The sequence below is a fragment of the Hemibagrus wyckioides genome, linkage group LG14 (genome assembly GCF_019097595.1).
Source record: "Hemibagrus wyckioides isolate EC202008001 linkage group LG14, SWU_Hwy_1.0, whole genome shotgun sequence".
In the NCBI taxonomy this organism is placed as follows: Eukaryota; Metazoa; Chordata; class Actinopteri; order Siluriformes; family Bagridae; genus Hemibagrus; species Hemibagrus wyckioides.
Window position 1 is genome coordinate 8,146,514 of NC_080723.1, and position 27,921 is coordinate 8,174,434.

Sequence of the window (27,921 nt, forward strand, 5' to 3'; positions counted from 1 at the left end):
AGTATGGTGGACTCTGCTGCCCTGATATGCCCAGAGAAAAAAGGGAGCATTTGAGAACGTGCCCCTCTCCCGATGCACTGGAGAGGGGCATCGCGGGAAATCTGGATCTTCAGCTGAGGAACTCAACTTTGACCATTTTTCACTGGCTCTGGATGAGAGCTCCGATTTGAATGAAGTTGAGCAGTTGCTTATCTTTTAACATAATGCAAAACATCTTTTCAGTATTTGTGAAGATTAACAGGTTAAAAATAAAATGAAACAGTGATGCAATGATTTTTTTGTTTTAAACTGTTTATTACTTCTATAGGATTATTTTCTTCTTTGACCTACACAACAATTCATGAATTTACATAAATATTTACAGAATATCCTTATTCTTCTGATTACCAGTAGCAGCTAATCAAAATATATAATTTATTGCTTTTTAGAATGGGAGAAAATTAATATTGAGCAGAATTAAGTTCAAGTTATTGTTGGTTCGGCCCTCCAACACAGTTCATATTTGTTATGTGGCCCCCTGTAGAAATTAATTGCCCAGCCCTGCTGTAGAGTGACTGGGCTGGTGATTTTATGCTGTAGAGTGACTGTGCTGATGGGTTTGATGTTTAGAGTGACTGGGCTGGTGATTTTATGCTGTAGAGTGACTGTGCTGATGGGTTTGATGTTTAGAGTGACTGGGCTGGTGATTTTATGCTGTAGAGTGACTGTGCTGATGATTTTATGCAGTAGAGTGACTGTGCTGGTGATTTTATGCTGTAGAGTGATGGTGGTGATGATATTGTGCTGTAGAGTGATGGTGGTGATGATATTGTGCTGTAGAGTGATGGTGGTGATGATATTGTGCTGTAGAGTGATGGTGGTGATGATATTGTGCTGTAGAGTGACAGTGGTGGTGATTTTATGCTGTAGAGTGACGGTGGTGATGATATTGTGCTGTAGAGTGATGGTGGTGGTGATATTGTGCTGTAGAGTGATGGTGGTGGTGATATTGTGCTGTAGAGTGACTGGGCTGTTGATATTGTGCTGTAGAGTGACAGTGGTGGTGATTTTATGCTGTAGAGTGACGGTGGTGGTGATATTATGCTGTAGAGTGACGGTGGTGGTGATTTTATGCTGTAGAGTGACTGTGGTGGTGATTTTATGCTGTAGAGTGACTGTGGTGATGATATTGTGCTGTAGAGTGACGGTGGTGATATTGTGCTGTAGAGTGACGGTGGTGGTGATATTGTGCTGTAGAGTGACGGTGGTGGTGGTGATATTGTGCTGTAGAGTGACGGTGGTGGTGGTGATATTGTGCTGTAGAGTGACTGTGCTGATGATTTTATGCAGTAGAGTGACTGTGCTGGTGATTTTATGCTGTAGAGTGATGGTGGTGATGATATTGTGCTGTAGAGTGATGGTGGTGATGATATTGTGCTGTAGAGTGATGGTGGTGATGATATTGTGCTGTAGAGTGATGGTGGTGATGATATTGTGCTGTAGAGTGACAGTGGTGGTGATTTTATGCTGTAGAGTGACGGTGGTGATGATATTGTGCTGTAGAGTGATGGTGGTGGTGATATTGTGCTGTAGAGTGATGGTGGTGGTGATATTGTGCTGTAGAGTGACTGGGCTGGTGATATTGTGCTGTAGAGTGACAGTGGTGGTGATTTTATGCTGTAGAGTGACGGTGGTGGTGATATTATGCTGTAGAGTGACGGTGGTGGTGATTTTATGCTGTAGAGTGACTGTGGTGGTGATTTTATGCTGTAGAGTGACTGTGGTGATGATATTGTGCTGTAGAGTGACGGTGGTGATATTGTGCTGTAGAGTGACGGTGGTGGTGGTGATATTGTGCTGTAGAGTGACGGTGGTGGTGGTGATATTGTGCTGTAGAGTGACGGTGGTGGTGGTGATATTGTGCTGTAGAGTGACGGTGGTGGTGGTGATATTGTGCTGTAGAGTGACGGTGGTGGTGGTGATATTGTGCTGTAGAGTGACGGTGGTGGTGATTTTATGCTGTAGAGTGATGGTGGTGGTGATATTGTGCTGTAGAGTGACGGTGGTGGTGGTGATATTGTGCTGTAGAGTGACGGTGGTGGTGGTGATATTGTGCTGTAGAGTGACTGTGGTGGTGATTTTATGCTGTAGAGTGACGGTGGTGGTGGTGATATTGTGCTGTAGAGTGACGGTGGTGGTGATATTGTGCTGTAGAGTGACGGTGGTGGTGATGATTTTATGCTGTAGAGTGACGGTGGTGGTGATGATATTGTGCTGTAGAGTGACGGAGGTGGTGGTGATGATATTGTGCTGTAGAGTGACGGTGGTGGTGGTGATATTGTGCTGTAGAGTGACTGTGGTGGTGATGATATTGTGCTGTAGAGTGACGGTGGTGGTGGTGATATTGTGCTGTAGAGTGACTGTGGTGGTGATGATATTGTGCTGTAGAGTGACGGTGGTGGTGATATTGTGCTGTAGAGTGACTGTGGTGGTGATGATATTGTGCTGTAGAGTGACTGTGGTGGTGATGATATTGTGCTGTAGAGTGACTGTGGTGGTGATATTGTGCTGTAGAGTGACTGTGGTGGTGATATTGTGCTGTAGAGTGACTGTGGTGGTGATATTGTGCTGTAGAGTGACTGTGGTGGTGATATTGTGCTGTAGAGTGACGGTGGTGGTGATATTGTGCTGTAGAGTGACGGTGGTGGTGATATTGTGCTGTAGAGTGACGGTGGTGGTGATATTGTGCTGTAGAGTGACTGTGGTGGTGATTTTATGCTGTAGAGTGACGGTGGTGATATTGTGCTGTAGAGTGACTGTGGTGGTGATTTTGTGCTGTAGAGTGACGGTGGTGATTTTATGCTGTAGAGTGATGGTGGTGATGATATTGTGCTGTAGAGTGATGGTGGTGATGATATTGTGCTGTAGAGTGACAGTGGTGGTGATTTTATGCTGTAGAGTGACGGTGGTGATGATATTGTGCTGTAGAGTGATGGTGGTGGTGATATTGTGCTGTAGAGTGATGGTGGTGGTGATATTGTGCTGTAGAGTGATGGTGGTGGTGATATTGTGCTGTAGAGTGACTGTGGTGGTGATGATATTGTGCTGTAGAGTGATGGTGGTGGTGATATTGTGCTGTAGAGTGACTGTGGTGGTGATGATATTGTGCTGTAGAGTGATGGTGGTGGTGATATTGTGCTGTAGAGTGACTGGGCTGTTGATATTGTGCTGTAGAGTGACTGTGGTGGTGATGATATTGTGCTGTAGAGTGATGGTGGTGGTGATATTGTGCTGTAGAGTGACTGGGCTGTTGATATTGTGCTGTAGAGTGACTGTGGTGGTGATGATATTGTGCTGTAGAGTGACTGTGGTGGTGATGATATTGTGCTGTAGAGTGACGGTGGTGGTGATGATATTGTGCTGTAGAGTGACTGTGGTGGTGATGATATTGTGCTGTAGAGTGACTGTGGTGGTGATGATATTGTGCTGTAGAGTGACGGTGGTGGTGATGATATTGTGCTGTAGAGTGACTGTGGTGGTGATATTGTGCTGTAGAGTGACGGTGGTGGTGATGATATTGTGCTGTAGAGTGACTGTGGTGGTGATATTGTGCTGTAGAGTGACGGTGGTGGTGATGATATTGTGCTGTAGAGTGACGGTGGTGGTGATGATATTGTGCTGTAGAGTGACTGTGGTGGTGATATTGTGCTGTAGAGTGACTGTGGTGGTGATGATATTGTGCTGTAGTCACTGTGCTGATTTTTGGAATTGAATTCATTGCATGGAATGAAAAAGCTGCCAAGTTGAGTTGTATGTGTTGGGCTGCCTGCAAAGTCTGGAGATTTTGAAACCTTGGCTTTAACCACTTTGTTTCTCTAACATTGACTAGCGTTGGATTATTCACTTGTTTAGGCTGGGGCATGAGGAGACGGCAGAGCACTCGCACAAACCCTCCTAACCTAGACACCCATGCCTTTTTCTCAGAGGAAGCATGAAGAAAGGTCAGGAGATTTGAAGAGTAAATGTAGGGCTGTGAGTGCCAACATTAACTAGAGACCCTTTCCAGTTGTGGGAAGACTTCAGTGTTTTTTTTTTCCATCAGTTCAGCATGGTGGAGCTTGGGTGTAGTTTTCATGGTAGACACACATGCACATACATGACTTCATTTCTCACTTGAGAGCATAACATCCCCACCCCAACCCCCCACAGATTACCTGATCTCAGAATCCAGTTGTCTTGTGAAAATAAATGCAGGAACCCATTGTCAAGTGATATTCTTAACTGCTCGTTTCCTTCGTCTCTCAGTGTTTCTTCTTACATTCTCATTGGCTGATTCTCATCATTGCTTGTGTGCTCAAAATACAATAATACATGCTGGGAAATGACGTGCCGTCCATAAGAGTTCAGCATGCTTAATGAACAGTCTAGCGTGTAACAAGTCCCTGGAAGTGGATGGGAGAAACTCCAGAAGACATTCCTTCAAATGTTTTTAATGGTGGAAAACATAATGAGCTAAAAAAAAGAGATCTGGTGACAATGAAGGCCCCAGCATGTGATTTACAGTATGCTGTTTTAGACAGAGCGTCGGTGTGTCGTGTTTAAAGACATGGATGTACCTGTGTTGAATTTAGTTACTCTTCTTATCAGGACATAAGGATGGAGCTAAAAACATCCACAGTGCAGCTCAGGAACTGATCAGTCACACAGCCCTCCTGATGTATGCGCTCGTGTTTATGTTCACAAAACATTAAAATATTATCACACTTGTTGATAAAATATTATCACCATTTTGCAGTGTGTGTGTGTGCACGCGTGTGAGAAAGCGTAATTGTGTGCATGTGAGAGAGCATGTGCATTAGAGAGCATGTGTGTGTTGTGTGTGATAGAGCATTTGTGTGAGAATGAGTGACTGTTAACATTTTGTTAAGGATTTTGTTCCTTCTTTTTCTGCCTACAGAGATTACGCAGATTATCAACCAAATACAAGACGGAAAAAATCTATCCCACTAATGTTGGTGAAAGAGAAGAAAATGTGAAGAAGAACAGATATAAAGACATCCTGCCATGTAAGTAACACACAGCGTGTTGTGTAGTAAAAACCAGACTATGGTACGTTGCCTCAGTGAATCATTTTAATGTTGCCGTGACTGAACTTGGTAGTTCTCTCTGTGTGAATGAGACACGATCCAGATTAGCTGCTGTTGAGCTGGAGTCAGCTTCCTCTGTCTGTATAATGCTCTTACATAATGTATGTAAGCTCTTTTCACCTACTAAAGATACACCACGATGATCCCACAGTCACTTTCCCGAGGTGTGAGACCGTAGAGAATTGATCCATAGAGGAGAAGAATCACTAGGTGCCTGGAAAAGCAGAGGCTATTAGTGTCTCATTTGTAGAAGCCTGGCAGACAAAGAAGGTTTAATATACCATAAATGCAGCAAAAAGTGTACAGTGCTGTGTTTAAACATAGTGCACCATCGCTACGCTTCCTCCACTGGCTTCTGGTATCTGTACTCGTCAGATTTATAACACCAGTGCTTGGCTGCAAAGCCAGAAATGTGCCTGCACCCTCTTACCCCGCTGCCCCACACTCCCTCAGATCCACCGGCACTGCTCGACTGATCCCACCTTCCTTCAGGGTATAATGAAGATTAATGCTCTGGGCTCTTAATCAGAAGATCATGGTTCAAGCCCCAGCAAGCTGGTGTTAGGATATGTGGTGAAAGAATTTCACTATGCTGTAATGTTTGTGACAATAGTAAAGTCTTCTGCTACTTCTCTGTTCTGGCACCAGGGAGGTGAAAGAACTTCCCCTAGATGCCCAAACAGCTGGCTGTTTCAAATCACATCTAAAGACCTTCCTCTTCCTGAAATACTTACACTAGCCCTTAAAAACCCTTGTGTCTTCTGTGTGCTTTTCTTGCTGCATTTTCTACTGAGTTTTTAGACTTAGTGTTCTTAGTCTGTGACCCCGTGAACTAGCATTAGGATGATGATTTTAGTTATAGAGACTTTGAGCACTTCTGTAAGTTGCTCTGGATAAGGGCAAAACTGAGTTATGCTTTACGGTTTGGTCAGGACAGGCGCCACCACTGTAAACTCTCGAGGGATTGTTGGAGGGAATGTAGGAGACTCTTTTTAATGTGTTTCTGCAGTTAGACCTGATCATCCTTAACTCTAACCACAGGCCATACACAAAGAAGTTCTGTCTCGGGTTATCAGGGGCATTTTTCACCTGACAATTTGGGCCTGAAAATGTGCACACAGTGGGCTTACCCGCTAATGTTATCACAACCTCACAAAATGCCATGCGTCATATATAGTAGATCCCTATATGACTGTAAATAGCACATGTTTAAGGAGTAAAGCACAGCATCATGTTCACTTGTCTTCTATTCTTGTGATTTTATCATTCCTACAGGACCTGCCGGACAAAGGCAAAGCCTTCTCTACCATTAAAGTGCCATTTTGGCTTGGCATGTTTGTGACAAAAAGATAGAGCCACAGCCATTGTTTTTATCAGTTCATGAAAGTAGCACATTCACTCAGCTCTGTGTCTCAGCCGTTGAATGTTTTCACAATGATGCTGGGAGGTGTTATCATGTCCCCCATTCAGACGTCTAGCTCAAGTAGATCTCACAATGCATTCAGTGAAACACTTTTCTTGGCCCTGTTTGAATCTGTTTAGTTCTCAGATGTTTGAGTCTGTTTTTGTATTCAGATTTAATCAATGCAGTCTAAAGCAGTGGTTTTCAAAATTTTTAAAGCACGACCCTTTTTAAATTGATGCAACCTACATATATACGACCACATTTTTATATACATATATATCTGTGTGGGCCTGATTTTTCGGCAAAATCTGTCCCAAGCTAGTTCGCAGGACGACAGGGCAACACACGTCCAGAGAAGCATTCAACTTTTGTTCTTTTGGCTTCATTTTGGTCAGAACTGAGAATCACAGTTTTGCACATATAGGTAGTTGTAAAAGGCAGTAGCAATGAAATACTTGCTTTGCTCAGCATCGGATACTCTGTGGAGAGGCTAATCGAGAACAAAGATAATTTTTCTGTTTTGTGATGAGTTTTCAACGTGCCAGCACAGGTTAGCTGCAGCATTTCTTATTCTTCAGAAGGAGTTGAATTCAGTCCAGCAATTGAATCTGGAGTTTCAGAGTGAAATGGATTTTTCACCCACCAGTTGTCTTTTAATTCATTGAACAACTTCTGGGGAAAGTAGTGACAGAAATTCCCCATCAGTGCATCCAGATGTGACTGCATGAGGCATGTCAAGTCAGCAACCATTTTCTTAATCCTTAATCCTTCTGACAACTCTGCTATTTTTTGCCAGTGATGTTGACCGCCCCGTTGCTGGTGATGCCTTTGCAATTGGCCAATTCTAGACCACATTTTTTCATGAAAGCATTTAATTCTTCTAAAATATGTGCTCTTGATGTGCTGGAAGGCAATGTTAGGCAGCACAGAAGATCTTCAACAAATTCACCTTGCCAAATGTACTGAACATAAACCAGTAGTGTAGCGTTTGATGCAATGTCAGTGCTCTCCTCCAGCTGAGTAGCAAAATCCTTTGGTGACTTCAGTCTCGCTAGCAGGTGTTCTTCCAAATTCTGGGCAATATCCACAATACAGTGTGACACCGTATTGTCGCTAAGAGGAATTAGTTTTAGCTTTTCAGATGCCTTTTGATTCAGAACTGTGTTATCTATGGCTAGTGCAGCGGGCGAAATTAATCTCTCTGCAATTGTATGCAACACTTTTTCTTTGGCAACACGATATGAAACTTTATAAGATGCCAAGTGTAATTTTTGATTGATTATGCTCCTGCTGAGTACCTAAGTTGATGACTGAATGTCTTTCCAACTTCGCTGGTTGGAACTTCCTACTTTCAAACTTTTCACCACATATTACGCACATTTGTATTGCAGCGTGGCCTGCATCCAAATAGCTGACGACCCCAAACTTCACCAAAATATCATCTTTATGTGGCCTTCCTCTGGGTTTCTGCTTTTTCTTTGCTGGGCAAGAAGTACTGCTATGATGTCTGCATGCATCACCTTCACTATCTTTTCTTCTATCTTCTGTTTGCGGCAGAGTTGGGTGGCTGATGGTGTTCTCTGCTGCTTCATTTGAAGGGGTCTCAGTCTCTGGGCCTCTAATGTAAACAAGATGACTATATTTCAGAATAACAACCTCTTTCCTAAACCAAGAGACTAATAATCTAGTATTTTATTAGATTTAATTTAGTTCTTGAGTCTAGTTCTAGAAAAGTTCACTCTCAGGTCACACTGTCAGGAGTCTTTTAAACTGCATTTTATTACAATTCCTGTATGATTTTTTTCTTTAGTAATATGGAGAATAATTTTAGAATGGCAAAAATAAGGTTTTACAATATTTATTAAAATGAATTCAGTGAGTATTTAGTGGAGAAGGTTGAAAAGTAAAGAGATGTATGTTTCAGCTGTCCCGTTTTCTCACCCTTTAGTTGACCACAGTCGAGTGAAAGTGACATTAAAAACATCCAATCTGGACACGGATTACATCAACGCAAACTTCATTAAGGTAAATGTTAAGACCTACATGTGTGTACACACACACACACACACACACACACACACACTACAGTTCAAAAATGATCTCGATCTTCATTGTGTGCTGATTGAAGTTGCTTGCTAATATTTAAAGATGTCTGCATGTAGAAACAGTAAAATGACTAGACAAAGAGAGGTGCTTGTGTATTTAGGATGGGTTTGTAGAACCACATTTGTGCTATGATAAAGTATAGGGTAAATAATTTGATCACACAAAGCAGAAAGTGATCATGTTTTAAACTCTTTTTTTTTTTCCAATATACAACTTATGACATTTTTATTAAACAAGTGTAAACAAATGAATTACTTTCTGGTCACAAGTCTGATATGAAATGAGTCAGGACTCTGCTGCTGTGTGTTTTTTCCTCTGTTGGATAACCTTACACAGAATTTTAGCGGTTGAAGATAAAATATTAGCTGCTTATGAACAAGCACTTGTAGCATCTTGGAGAGCAGAAATGGGGTTGATATCGTGGTTTACTTTGAAGATAGAAACATTTGTGTGGGAATAAAATAACTGTTTTTTGTGGAACTTTCCTATGAATATATTGCCCCTTGTAGGCTATGTATAAAACAAATACTTTTAAAAACACTACAAACTCTTAAAGCCCTGAGTGTTTCATATGAGCTTCATATTAACCACCACTGTTGAGTAGGACATGACAAAAGGTGCGTTTACATGGACACTGGTAATGCGATCGTAACAGGACTAGAACAATCAGATTAAAAAAAGTGTCATGTAAACACGTCAGTCGGATAGAATTTGCCACATCCGATTAAAATTTCAATCGGATGGTAAGGGGTGGTTTAAACTATTTTTAGTCTGATCGAGCGGACATGTAAACACTTAATTGGATGGAATATGTTCCTGGAAAGTTCTGCACGTGTGCATGACGCAAGAATGACGTATGACGTACGGATGTTGATACGAATGACGTATGACGTACGGATGTTTTCGTGGACTGTGCGCATGTTAAAAGATCTAATCCAATTCTAATCATGTGTCATGTAAACGCGCATAACAATCTGATTACTTTATACCGCGTTCTTACTCATAAGCGGATGATGTGAGCTCCTGAAGGCAGCTTTCCCTGAGCTCAGAGCTTTACTGCCACACCGTCAATAGATTGTCTACTTGAAACTTTAATTTCAGCCAATTCATAGCAACCAGTATATCAGTCAGGGCTTTAGAAATGCAGACGGTTGACGACTGATCTCTTCCAAGATGAAAATATCCTCATCCGCCATCATCATCATAATCATCATCATCATCTGGAAGAATGATGTTCATCCTCTAGTACAGTTGCAGAGAGGTGTTCAAACTATGGGTTGAATCTCTGGGGTATGAGATCCATGGGTTTGTATCAGTCAATCGCCTAACGAATATACAGGCTTTTCCTTTAACTAAAGGAAATTAACTAACTAAATAGGAATGAGGACCGCTGTACTGTCCATAAAATCACTGTCCATATCCTGTATGTTTCTGTGTGTGTCTGACTGGATCTTGTGCTTTGTGGACAGGGAGTGGATGGACCTGAGGCCTACATTGCCACCCAGGGACCGTTGCCCAACACTGTCCTCGACTTCTGGAGGATGATCTGGGAATACCATGTAGCAGTGAGTCACTTTGGGTTTTTTATATAGCAAGAGACCATGCTGCGTTTAAAGAATACTTTCACTGTTGCAGACAGAGTTTTTTGTGATGGCCATAAATGCTCGATTTTGCAAAACTTGCAGCTTTTGTGCTTTGCAAGCACATGATCCTTCTTTTAAACTCCTACCTGTGAAGACACATGTGTAATGACTTCCTATGAGAGCTGTACTCATGTTCCACATATGTGAACAGAAGAGTAATTTGTCTGAATCTATGTGGGGTAATGACGTCACGCTGCATATCTCGGTCCAAATCTGATTATTGTGGTGTTTTCTTGATTTTGTGTTCATTTCTGAAATTGCAAAATCTTGAAAGGACTGACTTTCTCACATAACCCACAGTATTTGTGTCAGTTTCCATGTGCTGATATAAATGTCCAGTCTTTTGGCTTGATTTGAATTTCACCTCAAGGTACATAAAGAACAACAGCTAATGGGACACTGAAGACTGGATGTAATTCTCTAATACGTCACTGATTCACCAGTCAGTGCAACTAATTGTTTATTAATGAAGGAAAGGTTGCACTTTTTGTGTGTTTATAGTTATGTTTAATGTTCTGGAATGTCCGAGAGACAAACTAGTTTTTGTTCTCACTTATCACATCACTAAAAAAACCCTCACAAGCTTCCTTGTTTCTCTCTTGAAAGTTAGTAACTAAAACAACAAACAAACAAAAAAAACCCAAAGGTTGTCATTTTAACTAGAATGATGATGTGGAAACTCCTCTGTCCTAAAGACTCCATGCTAGAAGACTTATAGATCATAAATGGTGCATAAACATCACCTTAACATTACAGATTATAGATTAATTATTTTTTTTAATCATCTTTCTTATTCTGTTAATTAGAGGTTGATTATGAAGAGCATCTGCTGTACAACTTCCCATGGATGAGATGTTACTATTTTGCACAGTGAGGCAAAGTGATGTCTCTATATGATTGTTTTAATTCAGTGTATGTGTTAATCACCTCCGCTTTCTTCTGCAGGTCATCATTATGGCATGTCGGGAGTTTGAAATGGGCAGGGTAAGAGTGATCATTCATGCTTTTTAACACACCGAGGACACTTTCTTGTGTCTGGAGACCAGATTGTTCACTGTATTGTAAGAAAGTGGTCTGCTGCTGAATACTATGCTTTTATTATGTGATAAAAACGATTTGTTCTTCAGGAGCTCAGCATCTTTATAAAGCTCTGACGTGGGCTGTGTGCTTCAGGCATTTTACACAGTGCACTTTATATGTGCATCATATTTAGTGGTGTATTGTAAAAAAAAAAAAAAAAAGCCATCTGTTTCCTGACTGCAGAAAAAATGTGAGCGGTACTATCCCCAGTTTGGAGACGAGCCCATGTCCTTTGGCCCTTTCAGGATCTCGTTTGTGAGTTGAAGCTTCCTGCATACATTTCCCAGCATGCTCCACACTATGCCACCCTGTTCACTTAGCAGTTTTACTATTAGACGTAGCTGATTTTGAGAAAGACCTCATTTTCTATTTGCTCGATCATCAAGATTTACTCAGGATTAGACCTATCTAATTTAAATGGAAAGCTATGTAAATATAGTAAATATAAATCTTAGAAATTTACCATCTGTATTCTTCAACTTATTTAAAGCCCTATAGAAATATGAAGCACAAAGACATGTTTTCCTTTTACTTCTTTTCAGGAATCTGAACAAACACGAATTGACTACTACATTCGCAGCCTAACAGTCGAGTTTGACAACGTGAGTATTTTCCCTCCTTTAATTTATTGACCTCCATATTTCCATTATGTCATCTTATCTGTCCTCTGTGCCATCTCCCAATTAATCAATCTTTTTTTCTTTTTTTTTTTTAGGAGTCTCGTAGATTAACCCAATTCCATTACATCAATTGGCCAGACCATGATGTTCCATCATCGTTTGACTCGATACTGGACATGATTGCACTGATGAGGCAGTACCAGGAGCACGATGATGTTCCTATTTGCGTACACTGCAGGTACAAAGCACTTTACTTGCATCTTCTTTATTTTGGACATCTGAAGTGAGACAATTCAGCAGCAGATGTGGTTTAACTGTATGCCCATGGCTTCAGAAGTCACGCTTCAACTTTTTAACAGACTAATACTGAACCTTAGTGTTGTTTTGGTTGGGATGTACCTTGGAAGATTTTAAATGAAGTGGACAGGTAACACCGTGTTATTAAGGACTTTTTTCTCCATATTATACTTAGGTTTATGTAGAATGTTCTGCTTTCTTGATTCTCTATAGGGAGCCATTAATTTGGCAACAATGATGGGTGACATCATGTCTGACTCTTCATCCTTCCTTGCTCACATAGGAGAGTGTGTGTGTGTGTGTGTGTATGCAAGAGAGAAAATATGGACTCTAAACTACATTCTTGGCCCTTTTCAATACCTTTGATCTGAGGCTATAATTAATTGCACTCAGGAAGTGCCTTCAGGCAAGTTGTTATTGGCCCATTTGGAGCCACATGGATTGTCTCAGGGCTCAGATTAAAGGCACACAGTTTAAATGCTTATTCTGCCTATGAGATGCTGCTTGCTCTTGTAAAGCAAACTAACATATGCTTTAGGTTTTCTTAAAATTTAACCTTCACACACAGTCTTCATTAATCTCTGTGCTTTGTGCATAGTTGCATTGTCATGCTGAAAAACACCAGTGAAATCTTAACATTAAACCATACAAAGACATTCAGTATAATCATGTGCTTCCAACAATGGGGTCACATCTAAAAGGAAGTGATGGTCAGGGGTGCACATACTTTTAGCTGTATAGTGTATATACCCTGAAAACAAAAAAGCCCTAACAAAATGGCTGTTTAAAATTGACTTCTATTAATCTTCCCTGTAGAATCTAATTTGTTTTGGGAAAAACGTGGAAAAGCAACCAGCTAATTTCACAGAATGAAGCAAGCTAACTGACCTGCTCAGTGACCAACCATTACAGTTTTACTGTAACATGACCACAAACACAAGATTCTCAAATTTTCACATTTGCTTAGAAACACTTGTTGTGTTTGAAACTATTTGGTGCACAGAAGCGTGACGAGCCGCTACACATTTTTGGTGGTGGAGCTTCTGAGGTCAAATCTTCTTCATTTTTTTCCCCCCTGCATTTGCAGTGCTGGATGTGGGAGAACAGGTGCCATTTGTGCCATTGACTATACATGGAACCTACTAAAAACTGGGGTAACCTTGTTTATTTTTCCAGCTTACTCTATCAGTACTTTGCCTTTTCAGGAACTTACACTCACAAATTGTCTCAAATTCCTTTTTTTATAGAGAATTCCTGAGGATTTTAATGTCTTTCAGTTAATTCAGGAGATGAGGACGCAGAGACACTCAGCAGTTCAGACAAAGGTGAGGTAACTGCGACTTGTAGAAATATAGAAGCACACATGTTTAAAAGAAAACCTTTGTGCTCATGTTTGATTTTTTTTCCCCCTCTCACAGGAGCAGTATGAGTTAGTTCATAGAGCTATCGCCCAACTCTTCGAGAAGCAGCTGTTGCTGTTGGAGAGTCCTACGAATTCAGAGCTAACAGATGGCATGGTGAGCGTCGACACTTCACTATTCATTCAGCCTCCAGCTTACATGTGGTACTGTGCAAATCATGCATGACTCAAATACCTAATGTTCTTCCAGCTCAAGGGGAAAAAAACTGGTCACTCACAATAGCAAGGGAAGAGCGGAGATGACCAAAAAAAAAAGCTAATGTGTGTGTGCAAATGTAGAAGGAGGAAGAGTTAACACTTGGAAAAGAGCCAGGGCTAACATCCTGTTTGTAAGGAAGAGAATTGCAGACATAATGCTCCCGAAATGCCCTTAGAGCCTGAGAATCAGTGCACATCTGGCACTGAGAACACACACACACACACGTGAAGCCTCTGTGCAGTAAGCACAGCTCGGACTCTCTGTCCATGGCATCACTCAGACTCACACAACACACACTCTCCCTTTTCACCACACAGAAACGTATTGTTGAGCAGTTCCAATAAATCCAATCTCAGATGTTCCCAGAAGAACACATGCCCTGAAACTGGTTTGAGCTGTGTATTTTCGACTGAAGTGCCAGAGCCTGACACAGTGAGAGCTGAAATCATAGTGTATTTAAAGTAAAGTGCTTAAACTGTCTCGGAGCTCAGACTGAAGGCAAACACAGATTGAATGACTAGTCTGCTTGTGAAATGCTGGTAAAACAAACTATTAGATTTTCTTAAACTCCACTGTCGTCAGTGAAATCTTAACGTTAAAGCATACAGAGGCGTCCAGTATAATCATTTGCTTCCAACTTTGGGGCCGTGTCTAAAGTTGTGAGGGTCAGGGTTGCACATACTTTTGGCTGTATATTGTACCTTGAAACTAAAAAAACATAACAAAATTGCTGTAATGAAACACGAAAAAAAACACCAGCTGATTCCCCAGAATGAAGTAAGCTGACTGACCTGCGCAGTGACCAACCACAGAGTTTTACTGTAGCATGTAAACCTCAGACTACAAGGCTACGGCTCAGGATTTTACCATATGATACGATACGATTCAGGTTTATAATCTCATACCGTTATGTGAGCGACTTTATTCAGAATTCTTATTCAGTAACACACTAATCTAGAATCCCTTTATGATTTTTGCCTTGATTTTCAGTTATGATACATCGATCCCAATCGTCCCCTACTAGCTACCCTTCTGACAGACTGCTGTGTGTGTCGTTGTAAAATAAAATGTTTATTAAGAAAAAAAGAAACAGGAGATAGTGAAAATAAGCAAGACATGATATGGACACAGGGTCAGTTGTTCATTAGCAAAAGAAAAAAAAAAAGAGGTGGCAGAAAATGTGTTTTATTCTTTATTTTTTATTATTATTGTTTTGGTTTTTTTGGCGAGTTTTTTTATAATGAATTTGTTTAGCAGTATAAGTGTCTCAGAATGCATCTGTTTTTATTCCCACATACACTTAAAGCAGGGGAATGTATGTGGAAATAAAAACAGATGCATTCTGTCCAGTTTTTATGTGATTGTTTTATTATGGATTTCTTATTGTAACCAGCGTCTGATTTGGAGACCATGCTGCCACTGCTGCGCTCTTGAGCAAGGCCTTTAACCCTGCTTAGTTGTTTAAAAAATGGGGAAAAAATACAAATCTATTATTAAAAGGATTATACAAATAAAATGGAATTGGAGTAGATTTGTAAATTGGAATCTAAACATGGTCAAAGTCACAGCAAGGTCAAACATACCAAACAGTTGTTCTTCAGTAGCTTCCTTTTTGAAATGTGCTTTAAGGGTATTTCCGGCATACCAATGAGTAACAAGCTGGACTTTTTGGCAGCAGTGGAATCCCCATAGATGCTGGCGGGTGTGTAGTTCATCTTGCTTCATTAAAAACAAAAATGCAAGAAATTTTGTGAAGGGCCTTTTAACTGCTTTTATGGCTTCAGTTTGGAGTGGCACTAACAGATGGCTGCCGTGGACGGTCCCCTCTTCCAAACGGCTTCACAGGATTTATACTTCAGAACTGATCAGAATCATAAATATTTGTTCTGACAGCCATAAATTATTCTGACAGAGCTCGAGCAATGATCTGACCCATTATTTTTAATCGTATTGTGTCTCTGTGTGACTTTTCATGTGTCTCAGGACGAAGGCAGCCCGGAAAAACCCAGCCAGAATTCAGATGAGGACCAATGGGACATGCCTCCACCCAAACCACCACGCATTCGGAGGTAAGACCCTCACCCTCGTCCTCACCCTCACCCTCCGGGCTTCACGGGGTTATGGCTTTACTTCTCTTCACAGACCACAGTGTGAGATGTGATGTAACAGAAGGTGTGGTTGCTGTGCAGCACACAGGTGCTTTTGGTTGGATTAGCGGTACGCTGCGTATGAGGGTGTGGGTGGAGATTAACATAGTGCTCATGTCTCTTATGTCATCTTGACTACAGTGTGTTAATTTATCAGTCTGTAGAGCTCAGTGCCACACAAAGAGCTGTCGTTGCAAACAGATTTCTGTCTTTCTCTTCTGTTACTCTCACAGAGATCTGTATACACTTGTGTACATGTTTCACGTGACTGTAATGTTCCCTATAAAGGTTTTGAGGTTTATGACTAAACTTAGCTGCATGCCTGTGCGCATGCTCATGAATTAAAATTGGTGTCGTAGCACATAGTACAGAAGTGGAACTTCCGTGGGGGATTGTTGATCCTGGTGGAAAATGGAAGGAGAGAAGTGCCGCGTTTGATTTGCCTCAGAAGTGGGAAGTCAGAGCTCAGAATGATGTCAGGTTCCACCTACAGCGTGGGAGACAAACCACAGACACCTCTATGTCCTTTTGTTAGCAACAAACATGTCCAGAGTCAGTGTTATAGATTTAACAAAGATTTGATTGATCTAAAGGTATAAAAAGAAATGATATTATAAATTTAGCAATTTTAGCAAAAAAAGTGTCCATTGTTAAAAGCTGTACAAATAAAATTTGAATTGAGTTAATACTTGTGTATACAGTATAGCTCATTTAAATGTACTTTGTTTACTGCTGATGCTGTGTGTGTTTCATTCATATCTGCTTGTGTGTTCTGCATGTGAACATGTGTGTGTGATCCTCTGTGAATGTTTGATTGTGTATGTAATTTTGTACACAGAGAAGTGGTGTGTGAGAGAGAGAATCGTTTGTTCTGGTTGTGGCCTGTGCACTAACAGGTTTGTTTGTCTCTGTGCTTGTGGATGTTTAGTGATGTGTAGTAAGTGATCCGAGCAGCATTTAGCCCTGATGCTCGCCAGACCACTGGAATGTAGAAAAGCAGTGTTTCTGTGCAAGTTTCTAATGAGTTACAGCTCCGTTAACAAGGATGACGTGACTCTAAAGCACTGACTTGTTCCACATTTGTCTTCTGTTCTTGTTAAGCACAAGATCTGTTGTGTTGCATCACAATACATGCCAGCAGGTAGGAGCCTCTCGCTGGGCTCGTGACCACATCCTCCCTCTCGCAAGCTATGATGGGAGAGTACGATACACCCCAGTGTGTTTGTGTATTCATGTGGAGGCGATCTGACGCACAACTAAAAACATCAATTCTGTGAAGAAAAAACATCAGTTACCAGTGAAGTAGTTTAAAATGCCATAAAATTATTACAACTGTTTCTTGTTCAATTTTGTGATTTATTCATTAAGACTAGAGAGAAAATTTTTCTTCTCCAAAATTAATAATAAATTTTTTTAAACTTCCCACTTTTACTGTTAACCCAAAAATCACTTGCATTATAAATGTTTAATTCTGAATAAATCTAATCATATTTATATAAGCACTCATATATTTCCAGTTTCAAAAATAAATCTCGTGCCAATCGTTGTCAGTTGTTACAGGATTTGATGTGTTTTTCTCAGATGTCGGATCCATCTTTTTTTTTTTTTGCGGGTCTCGGCTCAGTGGGCATCAGATCAGTGCCAGCTCTAATCTTTTTAAGAATAAATCCTTGTGCCTGAACATCACAAGTATGAATGAAGTCTGCCACCTTGTGGTGACTCTGCTTTCTGCTCTGTCTCTTAGTTCTCAGGTCGAGGGCGAGGTCCAAGAGGAAATCCTGCAGGCCCCTCAGCCTCGGCCAGTGCCCCCCATCCTCACGCCATCACCACCTTCAGCATTCCCCACGGTGAGCGATGTGCGCCAGGAGAATGATCGCTACCACCCCAAACCCGTGCTGCATTTGCTGGCATCTGAACACGAACCTGACCTCAATGAGAACTACACTGGAGGCCCCCAGGGTGTGTCCACCATGCCTGCCTCTGTGCCTGCTCCTTCCCCTCCAGAGTCCAATAAACACACCCCTCTGACTGTGGAGATCAAGAAAGTGCCCTTGCAGGAGGGACCACGAAGCTTTGAGAGCAGTGGAGCGCTGCAACGAACACATGCTTTTAAAGTGCGCACCAATAACAGCTCTCTGTCACATGATTCGGAAAACCCGCCCCGCCCTGACCACTTGCCCCTGCGCGCCAACAAAGGGCAGGTGGTTTGGACACGCTCTGCAAATTCCACACCCGGCTCCAGCGTTCCTTCTGGCCCTGCTCTTGAGGGTGCGGGTGCACCCAGGACCGCGCTGAGCTTCACCAACCCTCTGCACTCCGACAACTCGGACCCAGAGCCCGAGGAAGGAGAGGATTCCCTGTCCATTTCCCATCACACTGATTCCCAGTCTAGCGTGTCCACAGCGACTGGCAAAGTTTCAGCAGCACCTCATGATGACGGCGTCCCCAGGAAGGTTACCTCAATGTCCATAGCTGGTGTTTGCTCAAAGGCAGACGCAGAGACAGGTATGTCTGAGTGCTGAAAGCTAAACTTTTCGTGCGTGTGTGTGAGAGAGAGACATGGGCATTGGAATCTGGGTGGGTGGAGATGCACATTCCATGGAATCACAAAACCTGCATATATTTTATCTCTTCAACAATTCATCTTTCCGGTAATCTTTCACACTGTCCACCCCCCACCCCCCCTCTTTGTTTCTGTTTCTTTCTCATATCTGGTAAACAGTGAAAAGGGGCAGATATGGCAATTACACAAGGGGTGTGGGTGTGTTTGTCACCTTTGAAATGAAGTGCAATGCCATAAAGCCAAACAACAATCAGTCTACTTAGATGAAGTTCAAGAAGTGTAGAAATATTTTCCAAAGAACGTTTGAGTTCCCGAGCGTGGTTTTTTGTGCATGTGGCATTTTGCGTCTGATCTTGGATGGACTGAGGGAAGCTGAATAGGATCGCCAAATCTAGGATGTTTTCTTTAAAAGTGACAGTCAGTAATGAAAAACAAGCTATAGTTTTAACAGCTTGTTAAAAGAAATGTTTTTTGAAATGACAAAGAAGCTCCATATTTATTCACTTCATTAATCACTTCAGGGTTTATTCACACTTTTAAATATAGAGTATATCAGGAAGAAGTTTTGACAACTTGTCAGAAATTTGAATTCTTTGCTCCATTTATAATGGACATGATTAGAATTGCACATTAGTACTGTTGGAAAAAATATTTGATATAAAAAATATTAGAAGAGATCTTTGATTCTCCAATCAGGTGAGTAATGAATGATGTTATAATAACGATGAGTTTCCTTACAGAAATCACACGGAATAGTGCCAACTTCCGAGTCCAGCTGATAACAGTGATGCCTTCATCTTGCCTTGGACCTCATCACATCCTATTTTAGACAGCCGTCTGCTGGACCGAACTGAGCCAAGTCACAGATACACTATATTGCCAAAAGTATTCGCTCACCCATCCAAATAATCAGAATCAGGTGTTCCAATCACTTCCATGGCCACAGGTGTATAAAATCAAGCACCTAGGCATGCAGACTGTTTTTACAAACATTTGTGAAAGAATGGGTCGCTCTCAAGAGCTCAGTGAATTCCAGCGTGGAACTGTGATAGGATGCCACCTGTGCAACAAATCCAGTCGTGAAATTTCCTCGCTCCTAAATATTCCACAGTCAACTGTCAGCTGTATTATAAGAACGTGGAAGTGTTTGGGAACGACAGCAACTCAGCCACAAAGTGGTAGGCCACGTAAACTGACGGAGCGGGGTCAGCGGATGCTGAGGCGCATAGTGCGAAGAGGTCGCCAACTTTCTGCAGAGTCAATTGCTACAGACCTCCAAACTTCATGTGGCCTTCAGATTAGCTCAAGAACAGTGCGCAGAGAGCTTCATGGAATGGGTTTCCATGGCCGAGCAGCTGCATCCAAGCCATACATCACCAAGTGCAATGCAAAGCGTCGGATGCAGTGGTGTAAAGCACGCCGCTACTGGACTCTAGAGCAGTGGAGACGTGTTCTCTGGAGTGACGAATCGCGCTTCTCCATCTGGCAATCTGATGGACGAGTCTGGGTTTGGCGGTTGCCAGGAGAACGGTTCTTGTCTGACTGCATTGTGCCAAGTGTAAAGTTTGGTGGAGGGGGGATTATGGTGTGGGGTTGTTTTTCAGGAGCTGGGCTTGGCCCCTTAGTTCCAGTGAAAGAAACTCTGAATGCTTCAGCATACCAAGACATTTTGGACAATTCCATGCTCCCAACTTTGTGGGAACAGTTTGGAGCTGGCCCCTTCCTCTTCCAACATGACTGTGCACCAGTGCACAAAGCAAGGTCCATAAAGACATGGATGACAGAGTCTGGTGTGGATGAACTTGACTGGCCTGCACAAAGTCCTGACCTCAACCCGATAGAACACCTTTGGGATGAATTAGAGCGGAGACTGAGAGCCAGACCTTCTTGTCCAACATCAGCGTGTGACCTCACAAATGCGCTTCTGGAAGAATGGTCAAAAATTCCCATAAACACACTCCTAAACCTTGTGGACAGCCTTCCCAGAAGAGTTGAAGCTGTTATAGCTGCAAAGGGTGGACCGACGTCATATTGAACTCTATGGATTAGGAATGGGATGTCACTTAAGTTCATATGCGAGTCAAGGCATGTGAGGGAATACTTTTGGCAATATAGTGTATTTAATGAGACAGAAGTGTTTGACGTGCCCAAGCCGTCTCCTCATCACTGAGAAATGTGTTGATGTTTCAGAGCTGATTGATTTCCTGTTGTGTGTATATTTATGGATGGTAATAGAGTGCTCAGAGTAACGCAGAGCATGAGTATCTAGCGGTCTGTCCTCACCTGAATGACGCTGTAGAGCTTTGTACTCGCTTGATGCTCACCGTTTTGTTTTTTGTTTTTTTCCCCAAATCTGCTGGTGTCAGACATGATCCTGCTCTGCTTTTGTTTGGAAAAAAAAAGGCTGCTCTTTTCTCCATGTTCTGTGCAACTGAGAACTCAGATTTTATGAGACATGATTTAGGGCTGATGTTGGAACTGATTGACTGCATGTGCCGTGGCTGTTGGTTTCTGGGCTGATGATGAAATGACAGGAAGTCGGGGTTCATCCTCCCGTGATTATAACTCTGCTTACATTGCATCCAGCTTGTTGAGGGGCTAACCTGTTTCACAGCAGATATTTGGAGCCTTTGTGCTCTGTAATATTTGAGATAATAACCTTTAAATAAACAAGACACCATTAAGGCGCAATTAACACACTTTTATTTTAACTCCGATATTTAATTTCAATTTCTGTATCTCTGAGGAAACATTGCCTGATCAGTTAATTTTATATGTGTAAAATAATATGTATTTGTTTGGCATTGCTTGTTAAAATGAAACCTTGTTATAAAATCACTTTCCTAGACATTTAGTTTGAAATTGAATTCATGTGAAGAGATGAAACTTCATTATCAAAAGAAAGAAAATTTGCCCACTGATACTGATTGTCAGCATCCTACTCTGTGGCGTTCTGAACCACACAGTGCTTCTGTGGCGAGATTCGAACACTGGGGAACCCCTGCCTTTGTGTTAGTGACTTTACTAGTGTTTTTTTCTTTAGTGTTGCCTTCTCCTTTACTGGGAGACGCAGTAACTCAGAAAACAGTGTTTGAAGGTGAAATAGAGAGTAAATAAAGTTAATTGTATTGCACAGTACAGGACTGTGGCGATTCCTCTTTCAGAACCTCTATTCAGGCAATGTATTTCCAGCGATACACACGTTTCATGTCGGATTATCCAGACATTGATCATGAAATTGGTTATTTATTTATTTATTTTTAATTTATTATAATCCAGCTTCTGCATTTGAGCCCTGTTTGTGCAGCTGGGCTTTTTTTTTTTGGGCGGGTTTTTAGTCAGCGGCTGGGCTGCGTGTGGTTCTGCGGGGCTTCTTTTCCTAACGCAAAGCACTCTAAAGGGGTGTGAATGTGTGAGCTTTCGGTAACCGTGATCTTGTGTGCTCCAGACAGTGACGAGAGTGAAGACTCGCCTCCCCCTCTTCCTGAAAGAACTCTTGAGTCCTTCTTTTTGGCCACAGGTGCGTCCCAGCCATCTGCTTCCCTGTCCGGCCACACAAGGGCATCAGAAGCAGCCATGGATCCATTTTAACTCATGTTTGTGTTCATGTCAGGGCTTAAAGGGCAGGAAGTGGGGTAAATATTCAAGACTTTTATAAATAGAGTGTTTTCCCGTTTCTGTTCTGTGAATTCATAAACACGCTCATTTCAAGTATTTCTGTGAACTATATGATTTAATGATTTTATGATTTAATGAAAGTTGCTTTTGGTGATTATTTATATTATGTTCTACTAATTCATAATTTAACTAAAATGAGATTGTTCAGTCGTTTTCCTCTTTTTTCACATGTGGGCAGAAGGGAGGCTTTAGTTATGTTGGTACAGATTGTGTGTGTGTGTGTGTGTGTGTCAGGACACTCTGACACTGATTCAGTTAGCACTGTGTTGGGGGTCTGGTAGGAAAGTTGTATGCTTATGTAGCTTACACATGTCAAACATCATTGTGTCCCAACACAAACGAATCCCAACTAGAGAGAGAGAGAGAGAGATATGCAGATAGAGAGAGGGGGCAGACAGAGAGAGTGATACAGACAGACAGAGAAATGCAGATAGAGAGAGGGGACAAACAGACATAGAGAGAAAGGGGCAGACAGACCGAGAGAGATGCAGATAGAAAGAGGGGGCAATCAGACAGAGAGAGATGCAGAGAGAGAGATAGAGACAGAGAGATACAGATAGATAGAGGGGGCAGACATGCAGAGAGAGAGATTCAGACAAACAGAGAGATGCAGATAGATAGAGGGGGCAGACAGACAGACACGCAGAGCGAAAGAGAGAGACAGACAGTGGCAGAGAGAGTAAACAAACAATTGAAGTGAAAGACTCTAGTATTAAATAGACAAAGTCTCTAGTGGAATTGCAGCTGTGTTCCTGTTGAACAAATACAGTGTGCATTAGTTCTCTTATTAGTTGAAAGCTTGTGATTTAAACTTTGTGTCACTGTCCACTTGATTAACTGAGACTCACGCAAGCAGCTCAGTTGCAGACAGACGCAGGAGTTTTACTCTCACCTGCTGTCAGGACTGATGGTCACTGCTTGGGCTACAGTCCTAGTCTGCATACTGCTGAACTAATAACCGTTTCTATCACTACAGTTTAGACACCAGCAGTTTTGAACCTTGCCTGTCTTTCCTGTGGAGTATTTCTTATGCTGCTACGTTGTGTCATGGACGATTTTTCCTTGATGTAATGTAGAAAGCACTTTAAGACCACTTACCTAAGATGACTTCCTTCCATGAGAGACTGGACACTTAAATTTAAAACTGATTCACTCTTAAAGTGTTTGAAGTAAATCTTTACTTTTTAAATGAATAATATTTAGAGTAAACAGCTTCAGCTTGATTGATATTTACAGGTCCATTGTTCAATGCTACAAAATACATCATTCGCCCAGTAAAGGGTTTTAGATAGTTATTGCTTCTTCATTAGGCTGTAGGTGGAACCTTGCATGAAAGAGGAACTCTCTAGGGTTTTACTGAGCCTCTAGGAGCTCCGAGCTCTGTTATTCAGTCAGTAAGCCAATCATTATGCACTGATCACTTAAAAACATGCATCTTTCACCGTCTGATTGTGTATTGATATAAGCCTCCTCTGTTGTCTCTTGTTCTCGCCTCCTGCTCCAGATCCAGTGGATGTACAGGTGGAGCTGAATGAATGTACAGGAGCTTTAGGGGATTCCTCGCTCCAGGTAGGTCCTAAAAATATACCATTGATTCTTTTCATATTTAACATAAAACACAATGAAATATTTCTTTGTTTTAACATTACAGCGAGCACCAAACACACAAACAAAACCCCAGTCAGGTATGTGTAACTTTCATGTGGAACACACACACACACACCACACACAGACACACACACACACACAGGGATAGTCTTGTAAATAATCCTCCAGACCTTTACATTTCTTGAGGCACAAGTCACTGCCTCTCCTAAATCTCTTGAAATATGAACTATACAACAATGATAGTCGTTTTTTAATGGTTTCTGTATTACTTGCTTTATCAGAAAGAGGGCAGGAGAACGGAAAGCACACTGACATGGGAGCCATCAGCAAAGCAGACATGAGACCGGATTCTGAGACGGTTTCACAGATGGGTGAGTGAGTCTGATGTGTTCACATTTGTTACGTTTACAGCTAGATTTATTATCCATTTTTATGTGATTTATATAACTGATCAGATGAGGTTTAAGGGCCCAGCAGTGGCAGAGTGCTGATCTGTTGCGCTCACACCACCAGTTTTTCAGGCTGTTTATATCAAATAGAGTGAACGGTGTGACAGTTTTTAGATTTTGTCCCTCCGTCATTTTAACTGAAGAAATTAGTCAAATGGCTGTTCAGCTGTTGCATGGCCAGGTGTGTGCTTTTCTCCCTCATCACTTACACTTAAGCAGATAAAAGGTCTGGAGTTGATTAAGATTGTAGTATTTGTGATTGGAAGCTCTCGGTATGAAGTCCAAAGAGCTGTAACGGTCAGTGAAGCAAACCATCACTAAACTGAACAATCAAAATTCAGTTTAATTCAATTTATTTGTATAGCACTTTTAACAATGGACATTGTCTCAAAGCAGCTCTACAAAAGTATAGAAGCATAGAATAAACATGAAAAAGTTGAAGTTAAGTTACTATTTATCCCTAATGAGCAAGCCTGAGGCGATGGTGGCAAAGAAAAACTCCCTCAGATGATATGAGGAAGAAACCTGCAGAGGAACCAGGCCCAGAAGGGAACCCATCATCATTTGGGTGACACTGGACAGTAGATAATATGAATATAAATAATGTCCTTTCTACATCTGTTTATATTCATAAAGAACTGTGCAACCAAGACCTTCTGAGGAACTGATAGGTCAGCATAGTTTCTGAGTTCCTTATGGACTAATAGACATTATAGACTATAGACGCTATAGACACTAATTCCTTCCTGCCGAAAGCTAACTGATGCAATGGCAGTCCCCTGGGTCACAGGCAGTCCTATTCCCAGGAGCAGTAAGCACTATCAGGCCACGACACTCCAACCAGGATCAGCCAGGTCTGACCAATCCATCAGAGGGAGATGTTAGGTGTGACCAAATCAACTCTTTGGTCCTTTCTTAAAAAGAAAGAAGGCACTGCTGAGCTCAGGAACACCAAAAGACCTGAGAGACCACAGAAAACAACTGCAGTGGATGACATCTTTGACGTGTCCTAGCCAGAAATAAACACACAGAGTCAAAAATGTCACTTAAGGGGCAGTGTAGGAACATGTCCAGTGAATCATTAAAAGAATTTTATTTCTCAACAAATCCGCTGAAGGCTTTATTGCCGTCTCTGACATAGTTAATGTTAATCTAAAGACACAGTGTAAAGACACACACCCAACGTTTTAGCAACTCAGTCTTTCTAGTGTATAGACCTGAGTGAGGTGCCTTTACCAAACATAGATAAATGCTGAACAATGCAGTGCTAACGAACACTGAAGGATAATTCATTATTTCTCAAAATATATCACAAATTGAAAGTGTATAAAAAGGAGACAAGAGAACTGGTGGAATGTGTTATAAAATACTAAGAGACTCAAGTCATTACTAGATATGAACAGGGAAGAGCAGATTTCCTGAGGTGTCAATGATGTGTGTGTTTTGAGTAGAAGACAGAAATGATTGCACTGATTGGAGGACTGACTGAAGCTGATCCAAATCATAGAGTTGTGTCTCTGCTTCCTTGACATTGTGGCATATTTCTCCATAACTTTTTCAGCTGACTTGGGACAGTGTCATTTCTTGTGTTGAGGTCTTTTAACGTGTTTCTCCTTCAGTAGATTGAGGATATTAATCAGTGGCACTGTCGAGATCCAGCACCCCCCCCCCCAAAAAAAGCCCCACTGTGACTGTAATCATGTGCAGTTATCAGATCCTTCAACATTTAAAATTATGAGCAAATGTTTGTGTCAGAATGTTGTGTTGGAAGACAAAAGCTATTTTTCAGTCTATTTTTTTTAACGAATACCAATATGGCATGTCCTAGGATGGAAGAAGTTGTTCTTTTAAGGTAGTGTCTGAGTCATTGCACATTTTAACGTGTAGGGACATGGCAGTGGGTAAATGGGTCATTTCTATTTTTAAAACCTTCAACCCTGCACAATGTCCAAGGACAGTTTCTGCTGTTTACTTTAAGCTCCTAAATATCTCACCATGGTTCCCTTTCTCTGCTTTGCCCTTCTTTGCTCATCAGGATTCGGGAACCGCTGCACACAACCCAAAGGCCCAAGAAACCCTCCGTCTGAGTGGACATGATCCAGGACCTTCGACACTTGACCATAACTGCACCGTCACATACACACAGCTGTAATATCACTGCTCCCCTGGTCCTCGAAGTGTTATTGGAGAAAGAGGATCAAAGCCTAACTCTTGAAATCAGCACCGTAATTAATGTCCAACAGAGCAATCAGCCTGTGGTTCAGATAATCTTCCATGCTATGGTCGCACACTCTGCTGGTGCTGTACGTGTGCTGACCGCCAGGGGCTCGCTGCAATGGTGCTATGCTTTCTCCTCGCTGGGAACACAATCCTGGTTTATTTCCCTCTAGCAAAAAAACTAAACGAAACAAAAAACAAAGCCGGATCGGACAAAAGCCCATAAAGCAGTATGCATCACTGTCCTGGAAAATCCATCAGCTCTTTTTCTATACATTTCCACTTCTATGACAATTCAGTAAGATATAAATATAAACACACCCGTAGGGACCGAGAACTACTGTCTGTTTGTTTGTTCATTTATATTTTGCTTTTGTTCCCCTGCTAACTCCTTGATAGCCCTATATCCATTGTTTTATAGGTGTACAAATTGTGCTATTGCTAAATATTCTTATTAACAGAAGATGTAAAAGTCTGTGCATGATGCCCCCATGTACTGTGATCTGTAAATTATTTGCTCCTGTTATCACAAGGTTCCACCCCTTTTTTCATTTTCATTGTTTATAGTTTGTTTTCCAAATGTTAGCTGTTTTATTGGCTATTTCCTGAGATATCATGGGCTCAAGATTGTAATAATGCTTTTTTGTAAATTGTATTCCAAAGGTTATTTTTGTATATGCTCTCTCACTCCCTCCCCTTCCCCATGAACCACCTTCGAGCCTCACTGTGCCTTTTTTGCATGCCCCTGCCGTTTTTGTGAGTGTGTGAGTGTGTGAGTGTGTGAGTGTGTGAGTGTGTGAGTGTGTGAGTGTGTGAGTGTGTGAGTGTGTGAGTGTGTGAGTGTGTGAGTGTGTGAGTGTGTGAGTGAGGTATTTACAACATTGCTTTCAAGCCTCTGGGATCTTTCTCAACAACCCTGTTAATATGTTGCATAAATCAATCAGTTTCTCAGTAAAAAAAAAAAAAAAAAAAAAAAGACACGAAGAGGAAAGTACTGCTTTGGTCTGTATTATTCAGCACTAATATCTGATGGGTGTGAACAAGAGACAGTCACGATTAACTACTTTACAGAGCTTACATGATAAACAATGAACGGTGCTTATTAGCCAAGAGGTTTTCTCTCACACACACCAGACTTACAGCAGGTCTGAACTCCACATAAGAAGCTGTGGGAACTGAGTAAATCTGAGCTGAGAAAGAACTCTGGAAGTGCAATTTTCTTACCATTAGAAATCATTCACCGCTTTCAGAACCACTGTTAGGTCTCCTCGGTTCCACTGGTTTACTTGGATTTAGATGCCATGCTTCAATAGTTTCACACATGTAGATGTACAACTGTCCTCTGGAGCTGTTACTACTCTAA

General features: G+C 41.5%; 1 protein-coding gene across 6 annotated transcripts in view; it reads left to right on the forward strand.

Moving 5' to 3' along the window:
• The window catches only part of ptpn12 (protein tyrosine phosphatase non-receptor type 12), a 48,847-nt gene extending 21,345 nt beyond the window's left edge, over window positions 1-27,502 (forward strand). Inside the window, exons 2-18 of one of the 6 annotated variants that reach the window (XM_058408016.1) lie at window positions 4,937-5,045; window positions 8,480-8,556; window positions 10,107-10,202; window positions 11,226-11,264; window positions 11,544-11,615; window positions 11,903-11,962; window positions 12,076-12,218; window positions 13,365-13,431; window positions 13,525-13,602; window positions 13,696-13,794; window positions 15,880-15,965; window positions 17,788-18,548; window positions 22,055-22,126; window positions 23,789-23,853; window positions 23,936-23,969; window positions 24,174-24,263; window positions 26,377-27,502. In XM_058408016.1, the coding sequence (XP_058263999.1) occupies window positions 4,937-5,045; window positions 8,480-8,556; window positions 10,107-10,202; window positions 11,226-11,264; window positions 11,544-11,615; window positions 11,903-11,962; window positions 12,076-12,218; window positions 13,365-13,431; window positions 13,525-13,602; window positions 13,696-13,794; window positions 15,880-15,965; window positions 17,788-18,548; window positions 22,055-22,126; window positions 23,789-23,853; window positions 23,936-23,969; window positions 24,174-24,263; window positions 26,377-26,438 (2,010 nt within the window). In that variant the 3' untranslated portion in view covers window positions 26,439-27,502. Of the gene's footprint in view, window positions 1-4,936; window positions 5,046-8,479; window positions 8,557-10,106; window positions 10,203-11,225; window positions 11,265-11,543; window positions 11,616-11,902; window positions 11,963-12,075; window positions 12,219-13,364; window positions 13,432-13,524; window positions 13,603-13,695; window positions 13,795-15,879; window positions 15,966-17,787; window positions 18,549-19,346; window positions 22,242-23,788; window positions 23,854-23,935; window positions 23,970-24,173; window positions 24,264-26,376 lie in introns of those variants that run through there. The other 5 variants (XM_058408018.1, XM_058408017.1, XR_009206508.1 and 2 more) reach the window with 5 other exon arrangements.
• The last annotated feature ends 419 nt before the right edge of the window (window positions 27,503-27,921 follow it).